At 39.6% G+C, this 23,215-nt stretch overlaps 1 protein-coding gene across 1 annotated transcript; it reads right to left on the bottom strand.

The window, feature by feature from the left end:
* Positions 1 to 1,012: 1,012 nt before the first annotated feature.
* Positions 1,013 to 11,547, bottom strand: LOC139147547 (sodium/calcium exchanger 2-like). Its single transcript, XM_070718674.1, has 8 exons — positions 9,842 to 11,547; positions 7,359 to 7,603; positions 6,505 to 6,665; positions 5,626 to 5,858; positions 4,499 to 4,837; positions 4,070 to 4,248; positions 2,585 to 2,932; positions 1,013 to 2,136 (listed from the first exon to the last, which is right to left on the bottom strand). Exons 1-8 carry the CDS (start codon positions 10,503 to 10,505, stop codon positions 1,897 to 1,899), a joined length of 2,409 nt encoding a protein of 802 aa, XP_070574775.1. The 5' UTR covers positions 10,506 to 11,547; the 3' UTR covers positions 1,013 to 1,896.
* Positions 11,548 to 23,215: the final 11,668 nt, after the last annotated feature.

The following is a 23,215-nucleotide window of genomic DNA, read 5'->3' as shown; positions in this document are numbered from 1 at the left end:
TACTTGCACCAAAAACTTTCTTCCCTTTTCATCGTTCCCAAAAAGTCTCATTAAGGAAAGTTAATATTTAACTGAGTTGGACAATTTTTGGCATTAACCTGGGATTAATAGTGATTTTTCTTCTTCGAAATTAATAGACTCTGCTGTATGTTCTGCTTTCGCAAGAAGTCTCCCCGGTAAAAAGCCGCTCTGTTTAACGAACCAGATTTCAACTCAGGCTGTAGGCCTTGATCTTGTGATCTTGTTGCCAACAACTATTGAATAATCAGTCCATTCTTCTGTTCGTCTGCGAGGGTGTGAATATCCATCTGCACTTTAATATATTATATATATATATATATATATATATATATATACACACACACACACACAACACGGAGAATCGGCACATATGTCTATTAACTATGACGAATACAAAAGTGTTTTCAGGCGTACATGACGTCACTGTTCAATCGTTGATATGCGAAAATGAATATTTGTCAGAAATGTTCGGGCAGAGTTTCGAAAATTATGTTCACATGAATGGTGAAATTACCAGAATATGACTCCTAAATTCAGCAGTTTTTACATTCTTTATCGGATGTGATTAAACAAAATGATACTGAATATCCAGTAACTGTTATGCTATTTATTACGCTAAAAGCTGACTTTTTGCATGGTTTGTTTGTTTACAAATACAGCACGCACTGTTGTAGGTGGATCCCGCTTCATTGACTTTTGTACAGAATAAAACCATGTTTTATTGGTTTTGCGTAATGGGCGTACTTATCTCTTAATTTTGTCATTGTCATAGTTCCATACAGATCGTAAAAAAGGATAACTCCCTCCCCCGAAACTGTATATTGTAACTCATTCTCCCAGATTTCCACCAACCACCTTTCATTAATTAAAAAAAAAAGAAAACTCCCATAGTCGACAAAAGCCAATGGAGCGAGCCGCTGTATTCAGTAATACAGCTGCCAGCACAGTTAAATTGACATAGGGTATTAGAGAGCAGAATCAACGATGAGAGTTAGTTTCTTAAATAATATTTTATTTGCATTTCCTTCCAAGATATCGTATTTAATTTATCTTTTTTTGGTCACACCCGCTTTGAATTCTAACGACACGCCCAGTGAAGCATTCATCTGTGCATCGGCCAGTGATCAGCAAATAGTAATTTTGGCAGTAGATCAGTGACACATTTCCTCGCTGGAAACCGGTGTAAGAACATGATTTTCACCATAAAATAATTTTATTTGAGCTCGTTTTGTTATCACAAGTTGATATCACAAAAAATAAACGTAAATTTGATTTGCCTTAAAATTGGCATGCTAAATATGTACAGCAGAATGTAAATTGCGTTCAACATGAAGAGTTCGGCAGCTTTTTTTACTAACTTCACTCTACAATTGTCTCCAGTGACGAATCCAACGTTTACCATATTCTCAAGCATTCATATGGCATGGTCGCAATTTCAGTTTGTTTTGATAAGAAACGAGAAAAAAATATCGCGTTCGTCATTGTTCATGTTATTTTTACGAAGATCAGCATGTTTTCGGAATCACTGCTCAAAAAATTGAGCGTTTTTTTTGAACTGTGCGAATGTTTTGTTTGGTATAAACTTGTTTACATCTCACTGAACTGACTCATCGAACATATTTAGGTAACTACTGAATTATTTTCTTGTTTTTTCACGAATAAATGAACGAAGATAAAATTTGTCTCTGTTTTATTGTCGTTCATGTTTAAAGCTCGTATTGCTTACCTTGACAAACAACAACAATAAATAAATTTACTCGTCGATTTTATGTGCCATTGACAACCATGTAACCACGAGTTCCCCTTGGAATTATTGCATACTTAGTTGCAATGTGACACTAATTGTTCAAGTTCAATGCCACAAGTAGAATTCCTTTAACTAAAAGAGATAATTTCCTGAGCGTAAAGCGACGACAGCAAAATGAATATCAGCCAAAGTAGGACGAAGAGTATCCCAGATATGACTTTTGGAATCGTCGGTCCACCCAGCTCTGCTTGACCACACACCGTCAGCGCTCGTCGTATTTTCAGGAGAGTGACGCTGATGAGGGCGAGAACGCAGTAAACCGGTATATTGAAGGCCAGTGTGTGAGTTTGAATTTCGAAGAGCTGGTCCTATGAAAGACAACATGAATAACTATAAATATGGAAACATTATAGCAGAATATATACCTTTTGACACTTTAAAGGATTCATTCCAAAACGAAAGTGATACATCATATTTTTTCATTATTGAGAAGAGATAGACGCTCTTATTTAAAAAGCAAAGGTTCAATGTGGCTATTGCCTTTGCCTCGTGTCAGGTGGTACGTCATCGTTTGTCTGTCTGTCTATCTGACTGTCTGTCTGTCTGTCTGTCTGTCTCTGTCTTTCTGACTCTGTCTCTGTCTATCTATCTCTGTCTCTCTGTCCCTGTCTCTGTCTGTCTGTCTCTGTCTCTGCCTGTCTGCCTGTCTGTCTGTCTGTCTGTCTGTCTGTCTGTCTGTCTGTCTGTCTGTGTCTATCTCTGCCTCTGCCTCTCTGTCTGTCTGTCTGTCTGTCTGTCTGTCTGTCTGTCTCTCACCTTTGTTGTCCAGTAGCTAGCAGCAAGCACCCATGGAAGACCAAGTCCCAAATAAACCATAACGGCACTGTTGCCAATAGCAACACCGACAGATGTATCGGCGTATTTGTCCGAGCTAGCGGACATCCTGGTGGCTATGAGATCGGGCAAACTTGTACCCAGCGAGACGAATGTCGACGTGAAGATGACCGCAATGACAGACTGCTGCAAGCCGACAAGACATCCAAAGGTGTTCGCCATGTCCACCATGACGGCGACTACAAAACCTTCCAAGCACAGACCGATAATGAGTGTGATAACTCCCCGACTGTTGAGGAAATTGGGCGGAGGAACACAGGCAGTAACGACCTGCAAGAAAGATAATCCACGTTACCTCTTTATTTATTTACTGTCCCAGGGATTTTCCTCTTTTCATTTTTGTCATTTTTCTTGTGTTTGTAAAAGGGGATGTACCTGTATAGTATTTTTTTATTTCTGGTCAACAAAAGGCATAAACTTTCTTATTCTCCTCCTATGATCTATGACAAATTACCTCGTCAACACACCTCGCTGTGTACTGCGATACAATGCGTTGACAACTGAAATTCTAGTCCAGGAATTTCGGTTGTCAACAGTGTAGTACGTTCGACATCACAAACAAGCAGACAGGCTAGTACCGTATCGACAAGTTCAACTCTGGGACTTTCGACATAATGTCGTGTGGTAGAACAACTGAGTGTATTTTACAGACATAACGAAAATAGTAAAATAAATCAAAAGTAACATGAAATACTGTTAGAGAATTTATGTCATACTTGAAGTCATGTTTCAGGTTGTATGCATATTTTCATCCACCTCATTATCTCATCGATTTGTGAAACTTGAGAAAAATTTAAATTCACTGTCCTTGAACCTCGAAACTAAAAGACTGAAACATTTTCTCAAACTTTCCCTGAAGGAAATCTGGCAACCATACTTTTACCAAATCAGTTCTAAAAATCAGGGGTCATAGTGCAAAATTGGGAAATAGGGAAAAATTTATACTTAAAGTTTGCCGATATTTGAAATTGAAAATGGCCACCATCGCTGTGGTTACTCTGTGGAGCACATTTGAATTTTCGATTTTCACAAAGCTTAGACGGTGAAACTTCTACATACTTCAAGAGCTTCAAAATGAGCCTCTAACCAGAAAAAAAAGTATTGTAAAAATTTGAGAGTGCAATTATCTGTCCCGAGGCGTATTCTCTCATCGGTCATGAGGCGCATTCTGTCTCGGGAGAGATAATTTTTTACTCTGAATAAGATTCTTTGCAGATTTTCAAAGTTTGAGTAAAAATATCACCGATAGTTGTCATACACTATATTTTCCTGAAAAAACCCGAAAGTTCCTGAAACCTCGATGGAAACGCAACCGAAAGTAAAGATGATTCAAACAAGCAAGGTGTGATGACATTATGGTTCAACGGTTAGCTTAACGCTTCGCAGCGGTCAATGTCACCGACTCACCTTCCAGAAGAACGAAACGAAATGCGCAAAGTAGTCGAACGGAGTCGCGTTGGCAGTATCGCCACCGTTGACAGACATCGCTTCCTTGAACTGCTGTGCCCATGACGAAGTGCCAAGTTTAAGCCGATCGATATTGACCCGTGTAAGTAAGACAACCTTGTCCACCAGATTTTTATACTCTGCGGAGAAAAAACACACAAAAGGAAAAAAGTTGACCGATGAAATGCAGGAAGATATTGAATATCTGTTCTGTGGTTTATTCTTGGGTATTTCGTACTGACTGTCTTTGAATTCAATCCTCGTGAGAGGGCGTTGCCTATATACTTATTTTTGACTGTAACTACTGGCCCTGTAGTACAATAGCTAGAAGCGTTGCCTGTCAAAGCGGAGATGTTGCAGGCCTGAAAAAAGTGATTCTCCGCCACTCACCGTCATCGTTCATGATTGTCACCGAAGCCTTGGAGACGCCACCAACACAAGCGCCCCCTTGCGCTGTCGAAAGCTTCACTGCGAAGAACTCGTTCAATTCGTACTTCTGGTCATCATAGATCACTATCCCGAGAGATTTTTCAGTTTCGCCGTCTTCAAACACTATTTCACCTTCTTTGGATTCGTAGTCTTTCCCGCCAATTGCTGTTTTGTCGACTGTCTTCCAGGTGACAGATATTCTTCCGCGCGAACCGTGCTTTCTAACGACGCAGAGCTCTGCCGTGCCAACACTTTCTTCGAAAAAGTAGACCGACTGGGAAAACTCCAAAACACCGGGATCTGAAAGTGTACACAATAAAACTGACGTCAGCAATTATCAAGATGTTAACAGAAAGGTGCTGCAACTTTTCAAAGGAGGCTTTTTTGTTCATTTAAGCAATGTTTGTGAGGGGGGAAGGGGGGATGAGTAGCTGTGACGTTTGATAAGATTGTCATAACTTTTTTGTCACTTTGTTCTAGAAGGGTACTTTTTTCTCTTTTTCTCTCTTTGTTATAATGAAATCCAGTGTTAACTTTTTCAAGGCAATGCACAAATTTCGATATATGAGAACATTATTATTGGCAAATGATTTCCACTTTGGATAAAAACACTACCTGGCAGTCAATAATAGCGTTGGACACTATGCACAGGACGTGTTAAAATAAAATGATGGATACTGGCTATTTCAACATGATTCGAACGTAGAACGAGAAAGTAAATTTGATAACAACAAAAAAATTACGGGGGATAAAATGATTCGAAATTTACAACTGATAGCGTTGTAAGACCGTGACGTAAATCCGCGAAAGAGTTGTAGATGTCTGTCGTGTGTCCATTCGGCTTTATCGTTCGTAAATCTTTGTCGTACGATTGCTCTCTGTGTGTATGTGTGTGTGTGTGAGAGAGAGAGAGAGAGAGAGAGAGAGAGAGAGAGAGAGAGAGAGAGAGAGAGAGAGAGAGAGAGAGAGAGAGAGAGAGAGAGAGAGAGAGAGAGAGTTACAGTTGTGAGCTATGACCAACTTGAGGTGTTGCGATAGCTTGTTAAAGAGTTAACTGAAAGTACCCCAAGGAAAATAACATTTCTTACGATCGTCATCAATAATAGTAACAGCTGCTAAGTCGTTATTTCCTATCAGAACGGGGTCGTCTGGATGGTTAGGACTGAGTTGTACGTAAAATGTTTCTTTTTCTTCCCATTGTTTATTGTCAAGGATATCAATGTCCAACTTAATATCGCATTCTCCCGGTCTGAACACCAACACGCCATTCCCTCTTGTGAAGTCAGAACCAGACTTTGCCGTGCCGTCGATGGTTTTATACCTGTGGGCAGAGAGTATGGAAGAAAATGAAGTCGTGAAAATTTTTGATAGACACCAACTCAATCCATTTTGTCTAATTCGCTGTAAGTTTCTGTGACCCATCTTGCAAGGGTATTGTAACGTATTGAAAGGCTTTTCGGTCACCTAGAGACTTTCTGTAACTTTTGTCTTTTTTCATCTTCCGAATGCAACCATATAAGCAATACTTTGCCAGTCACTGTACTGTTGCTCGCCAAAAAAACGTTTCGGCCAATTCGCATTTGTAGATTTTTGAAAATCTTTGGTTAGTATATTACAATGTACAGAATAATCTCTGTTCTCCTTGAACTCGATTGTGCGCGCGTCATTTAACTTATTCTTATTCGAGAAAACACCTCTCCCTACGTGACCTCTTTCCCTCCCCCTGCTCTCTCTCTCTCTCTCTCTCTCTCTCTCTCTCTCTCTCCCCCCCTCTCTCTATCTCTCTCTCTCTCGCCAATACACTAACTGGCGGTGGCCTTACTCGTTCTTGTAGCACTGCAGTTGAACGTAGAAGTACAATGTAGTAAAAATGTTTGAAGAAGACACTTTATCACAAACAAGGTCCCAAACAAAATGTTGCAAAGCAAAGCAAAGCAAAACAAAAACAAAACAAAAACACCAGTTACCTGAATAATACTTGACGCTGAGTGTTTCCGGATCGGACAATTTTTAACGATACTCGTTCATCCTTTTCAAGTACCGAATAACTTTTAGAAGAAAACTCAACCACAGATTTAAAGACAGCAGGTTTATCTTGTAAAGCACCGGCCGTAATGGTATCAAATATCTGAAATAAGAGACAGGAAGGCAATTGAACATCATTGAGAAAGTATTTTTGTCTTTTATGTTTTTTTCCTAATATATACCGCTCAAAAATGTTGCAATTGCAATACTAACTCCAATTTTGCGTGACAAATTTCAGACTTTCCTTGTGCACCTATATATTTGATGCATCGTTTCTTGTACAGCCTGTCTTTAAAATTGTAGCTCTACGTTTATCGTTGATCTCTTAAAGGGACATAGTCGTCGAAACTGCGCTCAAAGCTCGTATGGGACCCATACAACCAATGTAAACACTGTATCCAAGGTACGTTAGCGACTGATGAGAGTAAAACACGTCTGTCACAATCTACATCGTATAATTTAAATGTTGCAGCTATGATGATGAGGTGCATCTAGATACCGTGGACGAAATACACTGTTTGCAAACAAGCAACTCGCACAGGCGCAGTTCCGACGACTGTTTCCCTCTAAACTTATCGAGTATAGGGCGTGTATCCGCGTGCCGTCCTTCAACGTGACCCACATCCATAGACCGTATAGACTGTTTGATCACACTTACAGCTAGGTTGATACACAGACGTTGACTGTACACTTTATCCGATAAAATCCCTTCATCGGAACTAACATAATATTTTGCCAATTAAGAATATTTTTGAAACAACGTTTTTCTCTGAGCCCGGTCTTAAACTGCCCCTACCTTTTCCTTCTTTGGAAGCGGATTCACCTTTGGAACGAGTCTCTGCCCGCCACTGGCATTCCTGGTCGCACTCACACGATACCAAGCTGCGGAACGAGGTATATCCTTCTGTGCCTCCAGCGTGGCGTATGCGGCGATTTCCTCGGCCGTGAGTCGCTGTTTTGGGTTTGCACCCAGCCCCTTCATGATTCTGATGATGTTTGCAGCATTGACGTCGGCAGTCGCTGTTTTAATGTAATCTTTCCCTAGGTCATGAAAAAACATAAATAAAGGAAGGGTTATGGATAAAGGTAGGGGCACTGGATTTCAGGATGGCTGGCTAAAATCGAAAACCACCCGTACAAAGGCTGTGTATAATTCTATGAGTCTCAGTGTATGGCCCGGGCTGAAGCTTTGGTGAAAGTCTGCAATAATTGCACTGATTATAATACTTTATTTTGCGTTTGCCGTTTCAGTTTCTTGTCGGATGATTTGCGTAAACGAAAATGTGAAAAGTCGCTGTGCCGCACTAACTCCTGCCTAAAATTTAAAACAAATGTTCAAATAAAATACACCCTGGATTTTTTTACAAAATATAGTCAAACCAGGATATGTCGCATATGAAACGACTACGCATTTTGCAACTAGGTCTTCGCCGGCTTTCATGGTAAAGTCCTCCAGCAAGGCGGCATATTTTTTGTTTGTGCCAGACATATATTCAAGACTTGGGCGCGCTCATAATACCCAAGAATTAGTGAGCACACGATCACAAGTCAAAACTCAAAGAAAAACGACAATCCTTATTGGCATAATGGCGTCTGTATTTCCGCCACCAGCACCTGCTCAGCTTGACATGGCACTTATGACGACATACAGTGTATGTGCATTATTTGAATTGAAAGGAGAGAGACTGACTTAGATTACCAACAGAACGGAACTAGCCCTTGTCTTAAATCCAGCTTTCGATACATGTCAGCACAGGTTCCTTCAGCCCTGGGCACTGATCGTAGACGATCAGGTACCAGTCTGGAGCCCTGACGTCACCTTTTTAACGTTTAAAAACCCTTTAGCTGCAACTGTCTGCATTATTTTCAATTTTTTTTTATACTTCAAAACAAAATTTTCTTCATCGAAATGTACTTAATAAATAACGAATGTACAGGCAGTTTTAAGATTGAGCACAGGGTGAAATTGTCTGTGAACATTTGAATAAGATGAATTATAAACAGGAGCCTTTAATATAGTAAAGGAAACCTATGCACAAAACGGTAGACATATGGTGCATATACATGTACGCATTTGAATGAATGTTTCTAGAGACAGAAGATGCGAGACTGCGGTCGATGTTATACATGGCATCGGACATCTCCATTTCTTTCATTCAAGTTGTACTCAATGTTTCCTTCGTTAAATAAAAGACCTGTTTTTAAAATGGCAAGAAATTTAGACATAAAGGACTATCAAACTTTTACAATTCTTTTCTGATCTACTACTTGTAGGGGCTCATTTTAAAACTCTCGAGTGTAATAAAAAAATTTCACCGTCTTAGTTTTTCGAAAAATCGAAAAGTGCATTTTTCTCCCTAGAGTTAACACAGGGATGGCGGCCATTTTGAATTTCAAATATCGTTAAATCTTGAGTTATTAGTTTCTGTAGGACCAAAATTTGCAAGGTGACCCCAGATTTTTATTCTTGATTTTGAAAGATAATGGTTGAAAGGTTCCTTGGGGAAAGGCTTTTACTTTCGAGGCGCATATACTATCTTAAGTGAAAATTGTTAAACGCGCCCATTCTGTCAGAATTGAGTATTCTTGTTAGGCCCAAAAAATAAATTGTGCCGTTCCGATAACATGGTTTTCAAAAATAGGGTAGGTAGGTCAGCAGGGATATTATTCCAAAATATTTTTATTGTTAAGTATGCATTTTTCAGGGGTTCAGGGTGATCAAAAACTGGCCACATTTCCAGAAAAACGTATCATACATATAAAAGGAATAAAAACATAAAAGACATCCTCGTACAAGCAAAAATCAAATGCCAGGTAATGAATGCGTGATTTTATGGGGGTTTTCTTTCTTAAATTACTTCTATGTTTACGTCTAGCTTTAAAAAGTTTAAGGTCGGCAGGTAAAAAATAGGGTAGGTCGGGTTATCGGAACAGCACAATTTTTTTTCTTCCCGGCCTTACATCTAAAGAGTCGTTTTATTAGTAGGATTCAAAGAATATCTGAGAGAATTTCAAGATTGCAAATCACAAATAGATGCAACACATTGACCTCTAAATGAGACAAATCGTTACATAAATGTACATTCAAACAATATTTTGTGAAATTATGAGAGTGCTCTTCTTGACAACGTTTAGCGTAGTTCTATACATGTAGTATAACTGACAGAGACAAAAGACAAGTTTACGTTACCAAATAATCACTATGTGCGTTTGGCAAAGTCTAAACTGAGTAAAGACACTTAATGCTCTAATGTCTGAATTCCGTTTCATCCAACCTACCCGCCTTAAAAAGTTTCCCAATCGTGGTTATTTTCTTTCGTTGAGACCAAGAATCGATGACGTACACCAGGATGACGAGAACTGGATACAGAGCCAATGTCAAGCACGCCTCCCAGAGTTCAATTTTCTTCGGTGATATAATTTCCAGAATGAGAAATATCCAAAGGTAGGCGAACAACGAAAACACCAAGACAACTATGAAATAGGGTTTGGCCTTCTTGATGTAGCGAGTTTTTCCGGACGGCGTCGCCATTATACTCACACCGGTTACAAAGAGCAAACTGAAGGCGGAAGAGCCGACAATTGTTGCCACCCCGAGCTCTCCTGTATAAAACTCACTCCCTATAATTTCCATGGTGGCGAGGAGAATCTTCGGTGTGCAAGTCCCGAATGCTATGAGAGTTAAATTAGCAACAGCCAAGTTCCACCGACGGACAGAGATCTCTTCTAGACACTCCGGGTTGTCCGGGTCACTTATTACGCGTTTAGTTTTTGTCAGGCTTGTGAGTACTTCAATGGCAGTCAGCGGCGCGGTGACGGTCACGGCTTCGGCCACAAGAAACCAGAGCAAGCCGAGAGAGTAGAGGGTGATCCTGAACGACACCGGCCATGTTGATTCGTCGACGAGTGGCAGCACCCAGCCATCTCGCACGCAGGTGCCCATTCCTGCACCAGTGAAATGCTAAGCTGAACTTGGAAATCGGTCAGATGCTGGGCTTTCCTTTCACTGCATCCGTGTCGCAACGCACTTATATATACCCAGTCAGTATGCAGTCACACTTATACGAGACACGTAAGCTTCATTCTTGCCAAGGGGCATTTCTATACCATAGACGTAGCCAGAGGTTAAAGGCGGCAGTGTTTCAGGTCGGTCGCACAATCCTACCTTCACTTTCGGCATTTGATCGCGTCGTCAGGCTATGCCCGTGAACTTGTTCTCTCCTGACGTTGAGGACTTGGACGTAAGCCTTTAAGAATCGGAAAGATCATACAGCTACCGGTACCGAATTATTCCTCGATAACAAACACGCTTTCTTCCATTGTGATATCAGTGACCTTCGTTCGAAGCGGATTTTAAGGTCGTTCCCATGACGATGTCAATGCAGTACAAAACAAATAACTGCCGACTTCCTTACGTAACTCCCAAAACGTCCTTTACACGGTGGACAATTAAACCGATGAATTGTGTAAATTCGCCGCAGGTCGTTACTTTCAACTTTTTCTTCTGTCATGAGCTGAAGGCGAATGTGAAGGTTAGACGTGTCATTCAAGGTTATCTCGAGTCAAAATCTCTCTAGCTGAAAGGGAATAAATCTCCTTTATCTGGACTCGGAAGTCGGATGTCATCTTACAACTTGTATTTCGGACCACGTCTATTCGCACGATCTAGTTCGGTGACTGTTTATCACAGTACACATACAGACGACTGCTCCGCTCGAAAGTTCACTGGGGAGTCGAGTTTGCAAAGCAGACCCAAACATCGACAATGCCGTTGCTGGCCGTTGTCAGCCAATTGTTGACAAAGCCCCATCCACTTTCACCTGACCAAGACGTTGAAACAACATACCTCCCTTGGTCTCTCAAATACCCTTTCGACAGATTATTAGAGATTATCAAGTAAATTTCACATGCCTTTTCAGGAACAGGCTTAGATGACGTAGAGTCACAAGGTACCGGTTTTAAAAGGGCGTTTGTTGTCCTTCTATCAAAAGTGACGATATTAACCTCTCCTGTGCGGTTTGGCGATCGATACTGACATGCATTTTAAGTAAATAGCAGTCCTTCTACAAAAGCATGCGTGACCGATCGATCGATCAATGGATGATTTAAGAACAAGGACCAACCATATTGTCCGTCACGATATAAAAGTATGGCCACGCGTTTTAATGTTGAGTGTTGCGAACTCGCAATGCCCATCCCTGTAGCTTTCATCTAAAAATATGAAGAAAAGAAGCTCGGAGCCATAAATTGATGCACTTGGACCCGAAGCAAATTAACGCATTTTTGTATTATGATATAATTCATTCCTGGCCGATTCACTATGTTTTGCGCCAACACCATTACCACAATGAGGATTGCTGTTTGTGGACGGTTCATTGAACTTCCTTATGGTAACAAAAAGGGTTTTCAAAAGTGGAATTCCAAACAGACGCAAACATTACTGAGCCGGTAAGAGTATTATGCATCGAGCGCCACAGTATTTGGCCTGCAGCCATCTTTTCCTACCATTCTGAATGGCCTGAGCGTAGCTAGCACGCCATAGGATAAGGTCGCTATTTCGGTATCGCCTCTTCCTTTGTTACCGTCACCGTGATTGCTCTGCTTAAGCAAGGTCACAAAATGCCCGCGGGTTTTGAAAGATACTCGACACCTCAGAAGTCTGCGCAGAGATCTTTGAAAATAAACATTATTTTGAAATAAAAACCCTCCCCGTTTTGATGCTTACGAATGTTAGAAACTCCATCATGGAGTTGGCACATACAATGACGTCATTCTAAACTCCATAAATGCTATTGGAGTGAGGCAGAAGTCTCAGAGAAAAACGACGTCACTCCAGTCATAGACATTAGAGGGGGAGGACTTTCTCATCAACTCAGTGTTATCGGGTTAACAACGTTAAAGCTTGAACCAGATATGCCCCTGGTTATTCGGACTTATTTTCCAGTACAAATTTTTCACACCAGCTCCGGAGCATTATTTTATTTTCAATTAGCTTCCTCATAGCTGATGAAATGAGCACATGTCTGTTGACGTCAATCCCGTAAAGGTGGACAATAAAGAACTGAGGACCAGTGGTATAATATTTCCGTCTCAAATTTCAAAAAGCAATAGGGTAAGATGTGAGCGTTCGAAGTTCAGTGAACCAATTGACATTAAGCTCTTAGGTGCAGAGAAAGGTGATCAACAGGTCGTAAGGGAATCTCGGTCATGTCAATGGGGTTACTTCCCATGATTAAACGTTGATTATCCCTGTCAGTCACAGTAGAACCGTTTTCGAGCTGATTGCTCACATATGCTCCGAAACATTTGAAAAAACCTCTGATCTCAGTAGGTTAAGGGGGCGGTCGTCGGCGGGAACTCTGCAGTCAATGGTTGCCAGGGACCCTTACGACCGATGTAAACACTATCTAGGGTACGTCGGCCATTGATGAAAGTTAGAACATGTTTGTTGACAATGAATATCGTAAACTTTAAATATTGCAGCTATGTTGACTTGATGCATCGAGATATCATGCATGAAATACATTGTTTGTAAACCAGAAAGCCTTACAGTCCAGTTCGACGACTGCCTTTCTTTAACACAAGGAGATAACAAAACATAACGGACGCACAATGCATAATTTGAACAAGACTGAACGGAAGCCGTGCCATTAATCTGCAGGTGAATATTTTTTGGCCAGGTATTAATTTTATTCGCGATGCACTAAAATACTAAATAAGCGAGTCACGCTATTTTTTGCCCTGAATGCTAATTTTATTTCCGGGCAACCAGCAGACGACTGTACAACATTTAGGAAGCAATCGACAGTCTAATTAGTAATGAGGGCCTGTAATTCAGCATTATTGTTTGCGCTTTGTCAGAGCTCCGATACAGAAACAGTATGCTGGTTGGTATTCAAGATAAATCTGTCTTATTCCAGAATAATAGTATAAGAGGCTAATTCTGAAATACATCAAATCACTTGTCTCGTTTTACAATCACAAATTATGGTAAAAGCACAGAGCAACTATCTTTTGAAATAACGTTAGCTATTTTTTCAGCTTGTGCGAATAGTGCTCATCTTATTCCCAACACGACAAAGCGCAGTTAAACGTTCACAATACTGCAATACTAACCTGCCCAGATATTGGTGAATCGACACCAAAGCTCAACTGGACCTCTTTTACGAGACTATTCGTATTTTTTTTTGTTTTATGATTCAAACAAATTGCGTTACTCGGGTTTAGGCATTGCTGATGGACCTATGCATGTTGCAAAATACTAAGATGGCAAGAAATGCAGTATCGATTTTTATTTCTAAAGCGATGGCAAATGTGTTCCCATCAAGAGGTTGAGCAATACATGAAATGATGGCTGGTTGGATCTGCATATCATTAACTTACCTTGCATAAAGGAATATCATTTATATTCTTGCCCTCCATTGGCTCGTGGAGATGGCGCAAAAATAATATAATTGTAAAACGAGTAGAAAGTTTGAAGGGTCTATAAGATGCATTTCAATAATTAGCCAAGTGTTAAAGTCAGCATTTCGTTGTTGCCACAGTAGCAGTACTCAAGTTCTCTGCCAAATCGAAGAAGAAGTGGAAAAGTGAACACTGTGACGCCACAAAATTTTGATTTGGCTGTAATGGTAAGAACGTTAATTAAAATTAGACTTTTTTGTTATTATAATTATGGTAAACATGATATAAAACCAATGTTTGAAGTAAAATCGAAGACGGGTTTTCTCTTGAAAATAACAGTGTCAGCATATTTGAAAACCGGTTTCCTTGTAACCAACAGAGTATAGCTGGCCTCCCCACATAGACATAAAGAAGCAGCGCAGGACAAGAATCGAAACATGTGAATACCGTGATATGATCTTGCTATACTGCGTGAAGTTTCTGGCAAGGTCGAGTGCCTGTTGGGGACAGATATTCGGACTTTTGAACCCCTCTGTAATACCATTTTGGTCTACCACTTGTGGGGCTCATTTCTAAGGTCATGGGGTAAATATTTTTTCACCGACTCATTTTTTCAAATCTTTAAAATTGTATTTTACCCATAGAGTTAACATATGCAGGGAAGATGGTCATTTTGAATTTCAAGTGTTGGTAATTATTTAGTCATTTGTTTCTCCAGTGCCAAATTTTGCACGGAGAACTCTAATTTTTATCACTGATTTAAAGGAATCGTGGTTTAAAGTTACTATAAGGAAAGATTGAGAAAAAGTATAAGGCGTTTATTTTCTACATATTTAATTACCGTAAATCATGAAAGTAGCTTATGCCAAATTCGAAGATCATACGACTCTATAATAAATTTTGAAAAAAATTAATTGTTGGATATCCATCCAAAATGGTAAAAATGCATGTATTCCATGGCACATTTACGTTGAAAAATGCTCGCGGAAACGTAATGGGCGTGTGCATAATTAGTATTCGTACTCTTGCGAACGCCGCTGCGCAAGCACTGGTGTTAGATAAATCGAATGTTTGTACTATTTTGATATGATCCTGCCTCAATTATGATATGTGACGGTATCTCGTTAATAATAATGCGACATTAATAATAACAACAATTACATACCTAAATGAAATTGATTTAAGGCCATGCTACCGGACTTTGTCAATCGCGTTTCAAAAGAAAAATGAAATATGTCTAATTATCTCCACTGAAATACGTCTAATTATTTTCAAAGTATCATACACATGGATGTATGGGTCATTGGATGGATATTAGCGACCGTGTTTAGTTTCCCTGGAATGACAGCAGTGGCGACGACTGGAGAGAAGAATACCGTAATTTGCCGTGTCGTGCCATATCACACAGATCACATATACAACGGGCATTTGACTATCTGGTATGTCATCTTCATTCATTTTCTTCGAAAAGCTTCATCAATAACTGTTACTGCCTTAGAGGGCGTTCTCTGCTTCGTTTCAAGATGCCCTATAATGGGGATGCTAAAATAGACTGTCTTAGGTCCATGAAAATGTACCCGATGGATGTCGCCTTGTGATAAACCGCATGACGATGCCCCTCTATGCGCGAAATGTCATGTCTTGAGAATATACCGACGTAGCAGAGCACTTGCTTAAAAGCTACACGATGCAACTTTGAAAAGCATAGTCTCAGACTGGTCCCTATCTACTCAGAATACACAATAAAGTAAACCCAGTTTTGACAACATATTGTGACAGGTCTTGTATATAGTTTTGTTTTGCGTTTGTTTTTAAAATCATGTTTCAGTCAAATCTCATCATGATAATCCTTTTGATGTTGTGGTGCCAGTGGCTAACTGTATTATGTATATTTGGGAAATGACAGGGAATATGTCGAACAAAAACATGCGTCATGATGACCAAGTAAAAACCGACCTGTTGTAGTTACAGATACAATCGAAATAAAAAACTGCAATTTTCGAAATTACACATGCTCGTATGTATCCATTATTTTTTTTTTTGTGAATTCCAATCGGACACCTCGGTATTATGGAGTATCTTTTTTCGAATAGTCAGCGACAAGATGGAAGATCTTGAGATGGACACATCTGGTGACCAACGTCGGACTGCGACTGGCTCGTCCACTGAATCAAGGCATGTAGAAATACAGGTCAGTGTGAGAGTGATGATGGTAGCTCCTGCAGTAGTTTTCAGTACCCTCAGCAGACTATGCCCCTTTAATCAAACGAAACAAAAGCTAATCCTTTGACTGCTGTAATTTTTCCCACCAAAATTTTAGTGCAACATTTTACCATTTTTTATAAATTTGTCGGTCTTTTTGTGATAATTTTGGACCAAATAGACATTACATTTTAATGGCTAGATTTTTTGTCAAAAGTTTGGCAGAATATGAAAAAATGAGTTGGTTATATTTTATGAAAGTGACTGAAATTAATTAAATTATGAAAGTGACTGAAATTTGTGCTCGAAGGGTTAATCAACTAAATAAGTTTGCATTGAGAAGTAGCCGATAAAATGATAGCAGTGGACTATGATCATTTTATCGAAAACCGTTTTATTAATCGAAGATTGAATACATCTAGTTCATTCAATACCTTTGGCAGAAGTTGCTTGACATTTGAACATCTCACTCTCAGGTTTTCAATGAATATCAATGAATGTTCAGCATTGCAAGGCACCGTTCTGCTTTGTAACCCACGTCAATTTCATGTTCACGCCTTCTTATTAGTCCGAGGAAAAAAGGAACTTTCCCATCGTGCATATGGCGGACGGGCGTCAAAACCTGGACAGCGCTTCCATTGCCATGGAACCGGAGACAGATAAGTCTGTTAAGGAAAATGATGCGCGTGAAGATATTCTCAATCATCATGACGTGTACGCTGACGAAGACATGGAGAATTGCTGTACAAAGTTAAGTCTCTCTCACTAATGTTATTCTCAATGTCATACACTCATTCCTGTTTAGAGACAATGTCACCTGAACACTTTTAATGTATGTGTGTATGTATGTATGTATGTATGTATGTATGTATGTATGTATGTATGTATGTATGTATGTATGTATGTATGTATGTATGTATGTATGTATGTATGTATGTATGTATGTATGTATGTATGTATGTATGTATGTATGTATGTATGTATGTATGTATGTATGTATGTATGTATGTATGTATGTATTATGTAAGTCTAATATATTATAAAACATATATTATATTTACAGGTAATCGAAAGAATACAGTGTTATGTAGGTCATTTACCCCACACTCATCATGACCAGAGTTCAATTAGTCTAGAACATTCTCAAGGTCACTGCCCTTATGACCTCACAACCTTGAATTCAATAGTCATGTTTGGAATGTTCTGGAAAGTTGATTAGTTGTGTAAGAGAGATAATTTTAGAACAGTAATTAGCATGTCAATAAAAGTTCTAGATTGTTCTTATATGCCTTTATAAAAGGGACGTGCACAGCTTCCAGTCAGACTTTTGGGATCGTGTCTCTTGTGTGTTACTAAACTCCAGCAGTAGTCATTCTCAAGACTTTTCAAGACCTTCACTGCCAACGCTGGATTTATACTGTGGACTTTGTGCAGCTGCAAGCCTGCAAGGACTGTTCATTCATCCAACTGACTGTTACAACTCTGAGACTGGAGCTTTGCCGTCCCAGCTGAGATAAGTAGTCTGTACACTTTTAAAGCTTGTACTCTGTCCCTAACTTAGCAATTAGTTTTGTTTTCGTAATAAATTTTGTTTAAACGGTAACTGCTGAGTTCACCCTTTTGTTCGTTTTCTCTGCACGTAACAAATTGGGGGCTCGTCCGGGAGACGAATATTTTGAGCCGTTTGACAACATTTTGACAGCCTTTTCAAAACTACTGTATACTGTGAACTCAGCGAAATTCAATCATGGCGGAATTCAAGCCAGACGAATTTATGGATGACCTTGATCGGGACACATTTAATTCCCTCAGAAAAGACAACCTCATAGCACTGGCAAATTTCCTTAAAGTAGATGTCAAAAGATCTATGCGCAAGCGAGAAATACAGTTCAAGATTGCAAAACATTTAGTTAATTCTGGCCATTTTGAGGAGTCTGCCTTAAAAGATTATGAGCCTGAGTCTCCTCTGAACTCAGAAAATTAGAATTAGAATTGCAGACAAATTTGGAGATTAGAAACTAGAATTACAAATGGAAGAAAGACAGAAAGAAAAAGAATTACAAATGGAAAAAGAGAGACAGGCATTAGAAAAAGAAAAAATACGAATGCAGTTAGAAATGGAAGAAAGACAGAAAGAAAAAGAAAGGCAGGAAAGATTAGAAATGGAAGAAAGACAGAGAGAAAAAGAATTGCGATTAGAAGAACAGCGATTACAGGTAGAAATAAAACGTTTAGAGCTTGGACAGTCAGGAAAATTCTTCCCTTCAGACAAGTTTGACATCACTAAGCATTTCAGGTTAGTTCCCCCTTTCCAAGAAAAGGATGTTGATAAATATTTCCTTCATTTTGAGAAAATTGCTCAGAGTCTGATTGGCCTAAGGAGTCCTGGTCTATGCTTTTGCAGAGTGCTTTGGTGGGTAAAGCCAGAGAAATTTACATTCAGTTGTCAGTAGAGCAGGCTTCGGATTATGATTCTGTGAAGGAATTAATTCTCAAGGGCTATGAGTTGGTGCCTGAAGCTTACCGTCAGAAATTTAGGGATTGTGAGAAGGTGAAGGATCAAACTTATGTTGAATTTGCTCGAACAAAAGAACAACTGTTTGATCGTTGGTGTTCTTCTGAAAAGGTCAGTCAGAATTATGACAAATTACGACAACTTGTTTTGATTGAGGAATTTAAAAGGTGCATCCGGAGTGACATCAAGACGTTTATCAATGAACAAAAGGCAGATACATTGGAGGTTGCTGCACGTTTGGCCGATGATATTCATTGACCCACAAATCTTCATTTCTCAGCAAACCATCCCAGTCCTTTCATACAGAAACAATGCAGGTAAATTTAACTCCTCCTTTTCATCCAAGAATTTCTCAAAGGAGAGTAGGAAATCAAATGACAGCAGTTCACACAATTCAAGTAACACTTCCACATCATCAGATCCCAAGTCTCAATCTCCTTCTGACAGACAGTTCGGTACACTTTCTTGTAAGTATTGTAAGAAAGACGGCCATTTAATGTCAGAGTGTTTCAAATTGAAAAGAAAACGTGAAGGTCAAAGTGGTCAAAGTGGATCTAAGCCCACCGGCTTTATTTCTTCATCAACTCAATTAGAGTCTAATAATGTGTGTAACACATTTTCTGAGGTTAAAGCCCTCTCATCCCCAATTAATGAGGTCAAGGTCAATTCTTCTCAAGATAGCATTATGGGTATTTTCGAACCATTTATTCATGATGGTTTTATATCACTTTCTAGTGATTTCTCTTCCGCTACCCCTGTCAAAATTTTAAGAGATACCGGGGCTTCCCAGTCTCTTTTGTTGGCAGATACCCTGCCGTTTTCTGAAAAGTCATTTTCAGGTTCTAAAGTTCTTATTAAGGGGGTAGATTGCAATGACTTTATTCCTGTTCCTCTCCATAATGTCTATTTGTCTTCGGACTTTGTTTCTGGACCTGTGACTTTAGGTATTAGGCCTTTTTTGCCTTTTGAAGGGATTCACCTTCTTCTTGGAAACGACCTTGCTGGGGACAAGGTCATTACTAATCCACTTGTGACTGATAATCCTAGTTTAGATCAGGATCCAGAGCCAATTGAACAAGAGATACCCGATCTATTCCTTCATGTGCCATTACTCGAGCCATGTCAAAGAAAACTTCCGAGAATCAAAATACTCTCAAAAATAATGTCACAGATGTTGACTTAAATGACACCTTTCTCAGTCAGGGTGTTTGACACGGATCATTCCGTTATCCCTCGTGGATTTGAAACTTCCAGTAAAACTTCTGCTGACCAAAGTCAGACATTTTCTAGATCAAATCTCATTGCAGAACAACACAAAGACCCAGATATTTTGTCTTTGTTGACAGGGTAGATGATGAAGGTAAAACTTCAGATAGCTCTGTTTCTTATTATACAAAATCTGGTATTCTCATGCGTAAATGGAGACCTCCAGATGTTTTGGTTGATGACGATTGGGCTATAAAACATCAAATTGTGGTTCCAAAGCCCTACCGTGCTGAAATATTGGGCCTGGCCCATGAAACCCCCTGGGCTGGTCACTTAGGAGTCAGGAAAACTTATCATAAAATTCTCAGTCACTTTTATTGGCCTAATCTCAGGCAGGATGTAGCACATTTCTGTAAAACTTGTCACACATGTCAAATGGTAGGAAAGCCAAATCAGACCATTCCAAAGGCCCCTTTACAGCCAATTCCTGCATTTCAAGAACCATTTAGTAGGATTCTAATAGACTGTGTTGGGCCCCTACCAAAAACAAGATCAGGAAATGAGTACATGCTGACAATAATGTGTACATCAACTCGGTTCCCGAAGCCATACCACTGAGAAATATAAAGACAAAGACTATAGTGAGAGCTTTAGTCAATTTTTCACTTTATTTGGCCTCCCTAAATGTGTCCAGTCCGATCAAGGCTCCAACTTTATGTCTGGTATTTTTCAACAAGTAATGGATCAGCTAGGCATTAAACAGTATAGGTCATCCGCCTATCATCCAGAAAGTCAGGGTGCTCTTGAGCGATTTCATCAAACCTTGAAAACATGATTAGGACCTACTGTTTTGACACAGAGAAGCAGTGGGATGAAGGAATTCATTTTTTGCTCTTTGCTGTTAGAGAGTCAATTCAGGAGTCTCTTGGTTTTAGCCCATTGAGCTTGTATTTGGACATACAGTCCGTGGCCCACTTAAGCTCGTTAAAGAGAAATTCCTATCAGACGATGATGATTGTCTGAATATTTTGCAATATGTGTCAGATTTTCGTACAAACTCTCTAAAGCATGTGAATTAGCCAGAGAAAATCTTGAGTCATCTCAGCAGTCAATGAAAACCAAATATGATAAAAACACCTCAAAACGGAAGTTTGAACCAGGTCAAAAAGTTCTTGTTCTACTTCCAATTCCTGGCAAACCACTCCATGCTCGTTACTTTGGGCCATACCTAATTGATAAGAAATTGAGTGATTTAAATTACATCATAATAACACCTGACAGGCGAAAACAAAAACAGCTATGTCACATAAATATGCTTAAGCCATATTTGGATAGGGATAATCCTACTAAAACAAAGCCTGTCAGTACAGTCAGTTCTGGCCATTATGAAGATAGTGATACTGAAACTGACTTGAGTGAAAATACTCTAAACTCAAAGCTGGGCTCGGTCAAGCTTCAGAACTCAGAAATCCTGGAGAAGCTGGAGTCTACAAAGTTGGCACACCTCCAGCCAGAACAACAACAACAGGTGAAAGAACTGCTCCACGAATATAAACACCTGTTTCAAGATGTTCCAACGAGGACAAACGTCATCTATCACGACGTTGATGTTGGGGACAGTAAGCCTGTAAAACAACATCCATACAGACTGAATCCAACAAAAGCGAATATCTCCAGGAAGAAGTCAAATACCTGCTGGACAATGACTTTATTGAACCCAGTAAAAGTAACTGGAGTTCGCCGTGCATACTTGTTCCCAAATCAGATCACAGTTATCGTATGTGCACGGACTTTAGGAAGGTCAACACTTTAACAAAGACAGACACTTTCCCAATCCCGAGGATTGATGACTGCATCGACCGAGTGGGAAAAGCCAAGTATGTGACGAAATTTGACCTACTGAAGGGATTTTGGCAAGTCCCTCTGACGGATCGTGCTCGTGAAATATCCGCCTTTGTTACACCAGACGGATTGTTCCAGTACAAGGTGATGCCATTCGGAATGAAGAACTCTCCGGCAACGTTCCAACGGATGATCAACGACGTCATATCCGGGCTAGACGGGTGTGCAGCTTACGTTGACGACGTCATCCTGTATAGTGACACCTGGGAGGAACACATCAAGCTCATGCGGAAGTTCTTTGAGAGACTGAGTAAAGCAATGTTGACTGTCAACCTTGCCAAATCTGAGTTTGGTTGGGCGAGGGTGACTTACCTCGGACATACTGTAGGACAGGGTGAGGTAAAACCTGTTGATGCCAAAATCAGTGCCATTTCAAGTTTTCCCATACCAAACTGCAAACGACAACTGATGCGCTTTCTTGGTATGGCTGGTTACTACAGAAAATTCTGTCCAAATTTCTCCACAATTACTGAGCCTTTGACTAACTTACTTAAAAAGAAAGTAAAGTTTGTTTGGTCAGAGCAATGCCAACAGGCATTTGACACACTTAAAGCCATACTGCAAAGTGCCCCAGTGTTGTCTGCACCAGATTTCACTTTGCCATTCAAATTAGCTGTGGATGCTAGTGATACGGCTGCTGGTGCTGTTTATTGCAAGAGGATAGTCATGGTGTAGATCATCCTGTTTGCTATTTTTCACGCAAATTTAACAATCCCAGAGAAACTACTCTACAATTGAAAAAGAGTGTTTATCTTTGATATTAGCTTTACAGCATTTTGAAGTTTATGTTACTTCTTCAAATCAGCCAATAGTGGTTTATATTGATCACAACCCTCTTGTTTTTCTGCAGAAATTTAAAGGCAAAAATCAGAGATTGCTAAGATGGAGTTTAATGTTACAGGAGTTTAATCTTGACATTAGACATATCAAAGGCAGAGACAATTTAATTGCAGACTGTCTCTCTCGTATTTAGAGTTTATTGTTGTTCACTTTCAAGAATTTTATTGTTGTTCACTTTCAAGAAATTTTACTTTAGAGTAAAACAAAATTTGAGTACTTAAATCCTTTTCAAGATTACATTTGTAAAAGAAAGATTTTTCTTTGAAAAATTTTCTTTTTTGAAGAGGGGGTGTGTTATGTAGGTCATTTACCCCACACTCATCATGACCTGAGTTCAATTAGTCTAGAACATTCTCAAGGTCACTGCCCTTAATGACCTCACAACCTTGAATTCAATTAGTCATGTTTGGAATGTTCTGGAAGTTGATTAGTTGTGTAAGAGAGATAATTTAGAACAGTAATTAGCATGTCAATAAAGTTCTAGATTGTTCTTATATGCCTTTATAAAAGGGACGTGCACAGCTTCCAGTCAGACTTTTGGGATCGTGTCTCTTGTGTGTTACTAAACTCCAGCAGTAGTCATT

The sequence above is a fragment of the Ptychodera flava genome, chromosome 13 (assembly GCF_041260155.1).
Source record: "Ptychodera flava strain L36383 chromosome 13, AS_Pfla_20210202, whole genome shotgun sequence".
Taxonomy (NCBI): domain Eukaryota; kingdom Metazoa; phylum Hemichordata; class Enteropneusta; family Ptychoderidae; genus Ptychodera; species Ptychodera flava.
Note: the sequence above shows the minus strand (reverse complement) of the source record. Positions and strands in the feature narration are given on the sequence as shown.